The 10,573-nt window shown below is 42.6% G+C and overlaps 1 protein-coding gene and 1 long non-coding RNA gene across 2 annotated transcripts; one reads left to right on the top strand and one right to left on the bottom strand.

Annotated features, from left to right (window-relative positions):
* Positions 1-488: 488 nt before the first annotated feature.
* Positions 489-1,003, bottom strand: LOC121843582. Its single transcript, XR_006081662.1, has 3 exons — positions 722-1,003; positions 594-641; positions 489-540 (listed from the first exon to the last, which is right to left on the bottom strand). It is a non-coding gene; the product is annotated as an uncharacterized LOC121843582 (long non-coding RNA).
* A 1,528-nt stretch (positions 1,004-2,531) lies between these two features.
* On the top strand, positions 2,532-10,083 carry LOC121843581 (oocyte zinc finger protein XlCOF19-like; the record flags this gene model as incomplete). Its single annotated transcript, XM_042313310.1, has 3 exons — positions 2,532-2,538; positions 2,705-2,839; positions 9,789-10,083. Coding segments are annotated over exons 1-3 (437 nt in total), but the record flags the coding sequence as incomplete, so codon positions are not given.
* Between the last annotated feature and the right edge of the window lie 490 nt (positions 10,084-10,573).

Here is a 10,573-nt window from a genome sequence, read left to right as displayed (position 1 = left end):
ATTCCAAATCTTTTTTTATATTTTTAAGAGCTTGTTTTTCATGTTGCCTTTTTGGTCTTGTCTCCTTTGCTCCTTCTGTGCCCGTGTCCCATTTACACCAGAGGTTAGTATATAATAGTGGTATACCGAAACTTCTGTACTTTTTCCACACTAAAAAAAGTGTGCCCAGCCTTTCATTCTAATAGTAATGTATCATGTTGTTGACCTTCACCAGATGCCCAGCCTTTCATTCTAATAGTAATATATCATGTTTTGACTTTCACCAGATGCCTCATGTTGTTGACCTGTTGTTGACCTTCACCAGATGCCTTTCATTCTAATAGTAATATATCATGTTGTTGACCTTCACCAGATGCCCAGCCTTTCATTCTAATAGTAATATATCATGTTGTTGACCTTCACCAGATGCCTTTCATTCTAATAGTAATATATCATGTTGTTGACCTTCACCAGATGCCTTTCATTCTAATAGTAATATATCATGTTGTTGACCTTCACCAGATGCCTTTCATTCTAATAGTAATATATCATGTTGTTGACCTTCACCAGATGCCCAGCCTTTCATTCTAATAGTAATATATCATGTTGCTGACCTTCACCAGATGCCTTTCATTCTAATAGTAATATATCATGTTGTTGACCTTCACCAGATGCCCAGCCTTTCATTCATCATGTTGTTGAATTTCACCAGATGCCTTTCATTCTATATAATGTTGTTGACCTTCACCAGATGCCCAGCCTTTCATTCTAATAGTAATATATCATGTTGTTGACCTTCACCAGATGCCCAGCCTTTCATTCTAATAGTAATATATCATGTTGTTGACCTTCACCAGATGCCTTTCATTCTAATAGTAATATATCATGTTGTTGACCTTCACCAGATGCCCAGCCTTTCATTCTAATAGTAATATATCATGTTGTTGACCTTCACCAGATGCCTTTCATTCTAATAGTAATATATCATGTTGTTGACCTTCACCAGATGCCTTTCATTCTATTAGTAATATATCATGTTGTTGACCTTCACCAGATGCCTTTCATTCTAATAGTAATATATCATGTTGTTGACCTTCACCAGATGCCTTTCATTCTAATAGTAATATATCATGTTGTTGACCTTCACCAGATGCCCAGCCTTTCATTCTAATAGTAATATATCATGTTGTTGACCTTCACCAGATGCCTTTCATTCTAATAGTAATATATCATGTTGTTGACCTTCACCAGATGCCCAGCCTTTCATTCTAATAGTAATATATCATGTTGTTGACCTTCACCAGATGCCCAGCCTTTCATTCTAATAGTAATATATCATGTTGTTGACCTTCACCAGATGCCTTTCATTCTAATAGTAATATATCATGTTGTTGACCTTCACCAGATGCCTTTCATTCTAATAGTAATATATCATGTTTTTGACCTTCACCAGATGCGTGATTGGTCCGAGTGAGGGTTCGTCTGGTGTTGCTACTCTGATTGGTTGGAGATGAGCCAATCGCTGATTACTTTGTTTTGTACAACACCCCTCATTTAGACGTCACCACAATCAATTTAAATGATGGCAGTCTCAGACTGAAGTCTGTAGCGACCGACAGAACAGTGGAATAATTCAGTATGAGCCGACAGGCCACTCTGTCGCTAATCTTTCCTAAGAGAAAGTTACATATTTTTTGTTTGGTGCGGCGATAGAGGCTGCAAGAATTTGGGCTTAAATGCTCATGCGGATGTGCTGTAAAATAAAATCTAATTGTATTGGCCACATACACATATTTAGCAGATATTATTGCGGGTGTAGAATTAAGAAAGCTATAAATATTAGGATGAGCAATGTCAGAGTGAATATAGTAGAATACAGTATATACATATGAAGTGAGTACAACAATATGTAAACATTATTAAAGTGACTAGTTTCCCTTTTTTTTTTTTAAGTGCCCAGTGATTCCATGTCTATGTACATAGGCCGGCAGCCTCTAATGTGCAGGGTTGAGTAACCGAGCGGTAACCAGCTCAGTGATAGTTAAAAAACAGTCTGATTGCCTTGAGATAGAAGGTGTTTTTCAGTCTCTTGGTCCAAGCTTTGTAGATGTCTCGTCATTGGTAATCAGGCCTACTACTGTTGTGTCTTATATAATATTTAAATTCTCTCTTTACAAAATCTGCACTAATCCATCAACACACGCGTCTCTGTATGTTTACATAAAAGATTACACTTCAATGAAACAAATGTTTGCCGCCCCAAAATAAAATAAATACTACCGCGTTACCCACTCCAGTCAGCAGATGGCGATATGCAGATTTCAGGCGATACCGCTTGTGTGACGTCTAATGTAGTGGACGGAACACTTTATAACCAGTCAAACATTTGGTCGGCAACCTGCGTAGCCAACATTGCCGAAAACATCAGTCACTGTGTTTTAAACATACGTCTGCCGTGTCTATTTGTTGGCCCATTTAATGTAACGTTAATATTTACGTTGTTTGTCAGGTAGCTGGCTTGCTAAGTTAGCTTTGCACGAGGCTAATCGCTAATGCTAAGTAGCTAGCGAGCTAACATCCCCGACCATGAGTTCACTAAGCTACTCCACTCCTGCTGAAGAAGAGGAGGTCTGCTGGACGGAGAAAGAAGAAGAGGCTGTCACAGTTAAACAAGAAGTAGAGGATGAGGCTGTTACAATGAAAGAAGAGGAGAAAGGCTGTTAAGTGAATACTGTGACAGAGAAAGAAGCTTCCAGAGTGAAAGTGGAGGAGGAAGGAGTTTTCGGAGTGAAGCTGGTGGGGAAGATTACTGGCACGTTGGAAGAGGAGGAAGAGGAGACGGGAGGTCTGAGTAACACCAGTAAGTAGTGTCTTAAATATGGGGGCACAAACTCTTCAGTCCTTGAAGATTGCTAGGTCACATGCTTGAAGACGAGGTATTGAAATTGTAAAGTTACTAATATTTATATATAAACGTGTAAGTGCTTTTTGGGGAAACCATAGGGTGAACAATCCTATAGGAAAACCTACCCTGTGAACGATCCTAAGTTGGTTTTAGGTTTCTCGGTCACATTGTTAATGAGCTTTTGAAATTAAGTGATTTGTTAAAAATATATATATTTTAATAGAGTGTCCAACATGCCTTTCAATCCCGAAATGACAAAATAGCTAAAACTTTTGAAAACCTTTATTGATGTGGTAAACACTTAGAGACGCATTACCTTACCAACATGGAGACATGAATGGGCTTTAGTGATGTGGTAAACACTTAGAGACCCATTACCTTACCAACATAGTTTGCTGACTCATAATGTCTGTCTCCTATTACTTCCATATGAAGCTATGGGCCTCTCTTTACCAAAACACACATTTCTCATTACCGCATCAGGTAATTTTCAGCGTGTCCGCGTGTGGCAACCTCTTCAGTACCTGCGAACTGTGGCGAGGATATCGGTCTGTGATATTGCAAAGTGTTTCACCAGTGGGAGTCATCGGGTCAGTTGCTGGACTGACGCCATTAGTGTCATTGTAAGGGTTGACAGTCCCCCACAAAGCGGAAGGTGTAGTGTTTGCGGAAGTGTCCGAAGGGCAAGAGAAGTTAATCTCAACTACCATATTACAGGACTGCAAGGAGGAGGGCAGTTCATCTCAACTACCGTATTACAGGACTGCAAGGAGGAGGGCAGTTCATCTCAACTACCGTATTACAGGACTGCAAGGAGGAGGGCAGTTCATCTCAACTACCGTATTACAGGACTGCAAGGAGGAGGGCAGTTCATCTCAACTACCGTATTACAGGACTGCAAGGAGGAGGGTTCATCTCAACTACCGTATTACAGTTCATCTCAACTACCGTATTACAGGACTGCAAGGAGGAGGGCAGTTCATCTCAACTACCGTATTACAGGACTGCAAGGAGGAGGGCAGTTCATCTCAACTACCGTATTACACGACTGCAAGGAGGAGGGCAGTTCATCTCAACTACCGTATTACAGGACTGCAAGGAGGAGGGAAGTTGCTCATTCACAGAGACAGCTGGCTCGAAATCAGGACAAGAATATTCAATCAGGTTGGCTGATGGAATGTGTCGAGATATCGTAATATCTCCATATCTGCCCCAAGAGGTTTCTAAACGTCTTTTTCCCAAGGGGTGCTTTTGACAGATTCCCCTCGTGAATGACTGCGTTGCAGCTAGCGTTAGGGGAGACAGTGTGGTCGGTGGAGGAGGCACTGTAGCCTGTGACCATACCTGGTTGGTTTTCCAATCCATCAATGGGAGTAACCGATCCATCAAGTCTGCTCCAAGTAGCAGGGGTACCCGTTTCGAGGCTGGTAACATACACAGGGTGAACGAGCGATACGTCCCTGAAGTGTAGTTTCAGCATGACTCTCAATGTGAGAGGTGAGGTAGTCTGAGTGACCCCTCGAAGTGTAGTGTCGCATCGGTCCACTTTTAACCAACGTTTAGCTTCAAAGCTCTTTTGAGATCATCAAACAATGTTTGAGGGATGAGTGATATCGTCGCGCCTGAATCAATTAGCGCATGACAAGTTAAGCAGTCCTCCAGGACTGTTTCCAGGTATGGCCGTTTAGATTCGTGATTAGTGGACATATTCCCCACAAAGTGGAGGGGTCGTTCGCACAGACGTGATGTGTCATTTCTGTTCAAGGTGGAAGCAGATCGACTTTTCAGATTTTGAGTGGGCTTGGCTTTAACAAAGTGTTTGACCTTTTTCTTCGCATCCTTTGTATCAGAGTCTATAAACAAAGCCCGTGGGCTTGTTTCTTGATCAAGCGGGCCCTGGATAGGGTCTCGAATGAGAGCGGGAGAAATTTTAATTTTAACGTCCTTGCTATGGGTGTTAATTCCTGCGGACCTGGTGTCCGGTAATTCCCCGTCTAGTCCTTGTGACTTATCTTTTACCCTTTTCTCAAATGTTTCTCTCTTTAGTTCTTCACGTAATGGAACCTCTGGAGAACATTGGTCTACGTTTTGATCATCCTCCACCCCTTTGTTACCCTTGTGCTCTGACACGTTGTGTGGGTTGGGGCAGGAACGTAGAGAACAGGTCGATTATAGCGGTAGTCGTTTTGATGGCGACGTACTTAACAGGCATGTCGACCGCGGTGGTTATTGGATTTGTGGTGGAAACCGTTGTCATCTCTCAACGCTCCAATACCTGATAATCCTCTGACTGGAGTGAGTGCTCCTGGTCAAACTTCAAAACCCAGTGGTCAGGGCTCTTAGCGTTGCGAGGTTTTGATGCCTCAAAAGCTGTGCTTGCAAGCTCTCTGAGTTGTAAGATAGGCAAGCCAACGTGGGCTGCAGGGCCCAAGTAGGTAATGAAGGTGGGTACATATTCGACAGAAACATTTGTTTAAATGGTAACAGGTCTTCCATGCCTGTTTCAGTGAGTAGGCCAAAGTAAGCTGAACAAAGCCTATGATAGTACGCTTGTGGGTGTTCGTTCCGAGCTTGTTTGACCGTGTTCGCCAGTGAGCTATCATGTTTGCGAGTCGCAGAACCACTGAATTCAAATTTCAAAGCTGTGGCAAGTTTAGCGTAGTCATTTAGCACGCGTTGCTGTTGTAGGCGAATTAACCTTGTCACGTGTCTATTCAACGTTCTCTTCAACAGGTAAACCCTGTCAGAACCCGTAGCGTTCGGGTAGCCACCCAACGCGTCCTCTACGTCAGCTAGGAACGTCTCAGTATCGTTTGGCTGACCTGGAACGGGGTCAAAGGTGGGGAAATTCTTGATGAGTTTGTCAAGGTATTCCGCGTCAAGCAGGTGGAGAGGGTTGGCCTCATCCTGTGGGAAAAGTGGGGCCGAAAGGCCAAGAGGAGAAGCCGTGCTTTGCTTTGTTGGCCAAGATGCGCCATATTACTCAGTGCCGAAGGCCAGGAGGCGAAGACTGAGGGACACATGATGGAGGAAAAGTCTGAAACCTATTGTCTTCACTCCTGTGAGTACCGGGCTCCGGTTGCTTGGACGCTGTAGAGCGTGACCATTCTGGACTTCCTCCAGATGGTACCTAAGGGTGGTATTCTGCTGCATTGCAGAGTCCACTTGAGCACTTAGAGTACTGATTTTGGACACGTGAGTGTTGCACTTGCTCCTTTCGTTCTCAAACGTATCCGTCATGGTTTGCAGATAGAGGTCTTGAGTACGGAGCGAGAGATTCAGTGAAGAGATTTCCTCCGCCTACTTAGAAATCAATATTTCCATCTTCATCACCTGAGTTCTCTCATCATTCATATTTCCATCTGCATCACCTGAGTTCTCTCATCATTCATATTTCCATCTTCATCACCTGAGTTCTCTCAGCATTCATTTGGTCAGCGACTTCAATGAGTTCTGCTAATTTGTCATCCAACTTTGTCCTTGTGTTCATTAACTGATGGTCTTTGGTCTGCAGCGTTTTGAGGAGAACCGTGTTCCTCTGGGTAACGTTCAACAAAACTGCCTGCATGTTATCAAGTAGAGCTCCTGTTTGTAGATAACTCAACAGATTTATCGAGTTTGGAGTGGACTACATCGTATTTAGTTTTCTAAATCGAGTTGTTCCTGGAGACAACGATTTTGATTTGTCAAGAGTTTGTGCTCGTTCATCGTCATAGGTATTTGCAATTACTTTTAATTGCTATGATTTCAAACGCAGTTCCTCGTCTAGCAGAATGTTTTCAATTCCTGCTTTTGTCAATAGTAGCTCAGTTCTCTCCACCTGTCCCTCATGTTAGCCATGTCTCTCCACCTGTGCCCTCGTGTTAGCCATGTCTCTCCACCTGTGCCCTCGTGTTAGCCATGTCTCTCCACCTGTGCCCTCGTGTTAGCCATGTCTCTCCACCTGTGCCCTCGTGTTAGCCATGTCTCTCCACCTGTGCCCTCGTGTTAGCCATGTCTCTCCACCTGTGCCCTCGTGTTAGCCATGTCTCTCCACCTGTGCCCTCGTGTTAGCCATGTCTCTCCACCTGTGCCCTCGTGTTAGCCATGTCTCTCCACCTGTGCCCTCATGTTAGCCATGTCCCTCCACCTGTGCCCTCATGTTAGCCATGTCTCTCCACCTGTGCCCTCATGTTAGCCATGTCTCGCACGTGCTTCAGCTGTTTACTGTGGTATTGGACCGATGCCAACCTTTGATGGCGATACAGATGTGTTAAAGTGGAGAGAACCGTCACAAAGCCTGTGTTTGATGGTTGATTTCGGAGAGCGTTTGCAATTTTGGCTGTTTTTTCACTAATGGCATAATTAGGGTTGGTAGCGCTGCTGACCCACAGTTTGGGTTTGGAATTCATTGGAAGCTGCAAAGACAAGTTTAATCTATTTATAGATGTTGACGAACCATCAGTACCGTACCAGTAATGTGGAAGTTTGACGTGAATGAATTTGCAAAAGCAAATTGAATGAATTAATCAATGCTAATGATTAATACTACCTGGGTATTAAACTTGAATTAACCTGAGAGGTTGCTTCATCCAGGTTTAATATGAGAAGTTTAAAAGTGTCTCATTTGATTGGAAGAACATTAAGGTATGTTCAACAATTTAACTTATTAAATTGACTGAGACTATAATCCATACAATCTCCATTGATTGGATATCATAAGTGTAAACAGTAGCTCTAATGTTGGGAACATTCACCACTATGGTACACTTCTCCCTGAAGGCCGAAGCCACTTGGGATTCCAGATGGGGCGGGGCTTCTGTCAGTACTGGATTACTGAATGAGTTTTGCAAAAATCACATTTTACTGATTGATCAATTTAATGATAAATCAGACCTATATAGGCTATTTGGGAATTAATCTTTAATTAACCTGAGAAGTTGCTTCATCTAGTTTAGTTTGGAAAAAGTTTACAATGTCTTATTTAGAAAACTCATCAATTTGGATATTATTTAAAAGATCCATTTGAGGATGTAAATCTGGCCATTTCACTTATTAGTTCAATTGAATAAGACATTGATATCCGTCTGGATATCATAAGTAATGACTTGAGTGTGACCTGAATAATTATTCTAAGGAAAGTACTGGCACACACTTCAGCCGTCACTGATTGCACACACTGAAATCAAGCGGAAGCACCCGGGGCGGGACTTCCGTTCCGCAAGGCGGAGGAATTACAATGTGGCAAAAGAAAACATAATGGCTGTTTACCCTTTGTTAGCTTAGAATCTTGTGCAGGCTAATCCTACTTTATGCATGAAACATGCACAACATAGGATTCCCTTAGCAAGGGAAAGGTTTTACTCATAACATTATGTTCAAACCCTTTTCGGCGTTATTTTGACAATGTTTCAATCGGAACACGCGGCAAACGACGAACTGCACCGTGGTCTACTCGCGAGGAAACACGAGAGAGACAGAGATAATTATCGCTGGTCAAGCTAATATCTCCTGGATTTCAATCGGCTGGCTCTTTGTCCTTTGCCCGAGAAAATTAATAATGACCGAGCCTACACACGTCTGAAACGCGAGGCAGAAATAGCCCTGAATTTGGCCAAACACTCTTATTTTTCAGATTTCTATAATTATCTTTCTCGGCCCTCATACAGAAATGTATTCGCTTATGGTACCCACTGACTACGTCAGAACACAACATGGAGGCGGGGGAATCCTCAGCACACACACACCCAATTATGCTTGTCTACCACTCCAAAAAATGTGTATAATAAACTTGGTATATTATGTAATCTGCTTTTCAAATGTATATAGGCTGAATCAAAATGAAAGCGTCATTCCATTTTAGATTCCTCGCACGGGAGCTCCAATAATTTTATGTTTCAGAGTTTTCGGATCATCGAACAATGTTAAATTCTTGGAAGCAGAGTATACTCTTGGCTAACAAGTTGAATCAGCAATACAAAATTGGGTTTAATTATTTATTTACTAAATACCTAACTAATCACACAGAATTACATATACACAGAATGAATCATACCTTGATTACAAATGATGTCATAAAGGAAAACGTCCCTAGCGGACGGAGCAGATATGACAGCTGGTTATACAAAGAACGGGGTTGGGTTTGAGTGAAAGAGCGGGAAGACTGAGAGACAAAGGGAGAAGCTGTGCTATCGTAAATACAATATCCTATGCCTTCTAAATTACCACCCATTTGGAAAAGAAAAATGCGATTAAATATTAACTCTGAGCTGCGCTTCCATAGGTTGGTGGTAGATGGAAGGCCGTGTTGCCCAACAGACTCCTTTGTCCTTTGAAGAGTGTCTCTGGTGGTGAACGGGAAACGTTGTAGTGTCGTCGTTAGGTGGTAGACGGGATACTCTGTCTGTCCTTTCCAAGCCCATGTTTTTAGCTGCTGTTGCTAACTCAACGTCTAGGATGTCTCACTTCTGTAGTGAATAAGAGTTCGAAGTTCACCATTCACAACCAAAGCTAAGCCAACCTCACGCTGAGGTTGGCTTAGTTCTGTAGTTGACATGTTAGTCCTTTTTAATGTATGGACCGTCGTCCTCACATCCATAATCTAAATATCAAATCATTTCTACTAGACTAGAAAAGGAGGATAATGGACCGAACAAAACCCAATTATGCTGAAATACAAATAAATACCTGTAAAACCTAATATTTGTCCAGTCGCTGTTTGATAGGGACACAGTATAAACTATTCAACAGATCACGATTTGCCTGGGATGTTATTAATTCGTCTAGGTGGGTCAAAAGAAAATAACTGAACCCCGGTGCACAGACACAGCCCATTAAACCACACAGGAAGATAGTTTTATCACATGGAGGTTTCATATCAGGGCTCTGTTTTAGTATTGAACTAAATCGTTTGTTTGTCTTTTAGCAGGAGAGCGACCAGACTCTCACTCTGGCAGCGAGTGGCAGCGAGAGTCCTTCAGGGGAACCAGGCCCAGAGACGTCCAAATCGGCGAGACAACACCACTGCTCCCAGTGTGGAAAGAGTTTTATCCGATCACAACAACTGAAATCACACAAGCGAACACACACAGGAGAAAAGCCTTACCAGTGCTCCCAGTGTGGGAAGAGTTTTATCCGATCACAACACCTGAAATCACACAGCGAACACACACAGGAGAAAAGCCTTACAAGTGTTCCCAGTGTGGGAAGTGTTTTACTCGGTTAGATTACCTGAAAAGTCATAAGCAAATACACTCTGGAGAGAAGTCTTACTCCTGTTCCCATTGTGGAAAAAGTATTAGGTGGTTAGGGACCCTGAAATCGCATGAGCGAATACACACACAAAAAAACTCCAATGTTCCTCGTGTGAAAGCGGTTTACCCAGTTAGAAGCCCTGATTGTACATGACAGGACACACACGGGCGGGGATAAGACCTACCACTGCTCCCAGTGTGGAAAGAGATTTAATTGGTTAAGGCAGCTGAATAAGCATGAAAGAATACACACACAGGAGGAGAAGACATACCACTGCTCTCAGTGTGGAAAGACATTTTCCCAGTTAGAGGACCTGAAATCACATGAGAAAATAGAGAGGCTGTGTTCTGACTTGAGTTTTTAACTGATCATTTGTGTTTTTGTTTAATCTTTATGAAATCCATTTGTATATATGAAAGCAGAATAAGGTTCCTGCTGCTGTTGTTTCATTTAGAG

The sequence above is a fragment of the Oncorhynchus tshawytscha genome, unplaced genomic scaffold (assembly GCF_018296145.1).
Source record: "Oncorhynchus tshawytscha isolate Ot180627B unplaced genomic scaffold, Otsh_v2.0 Un_contig_2718_pilon_pilon, whole genome shotgun sequence".
In the NCBI taxonomy this organism is placed as follows: Eukaryota; Metazoa; Chordata; class Actinopteri; order Salmoniformes; family Salmonidae; genus Oncorhynchus; species Oncorhynchus tshawytscha.
Note: the sequence above shows the minus strand (reverse complement) of the source record. Positions and strands in the feature narration are given on the sequence as shown.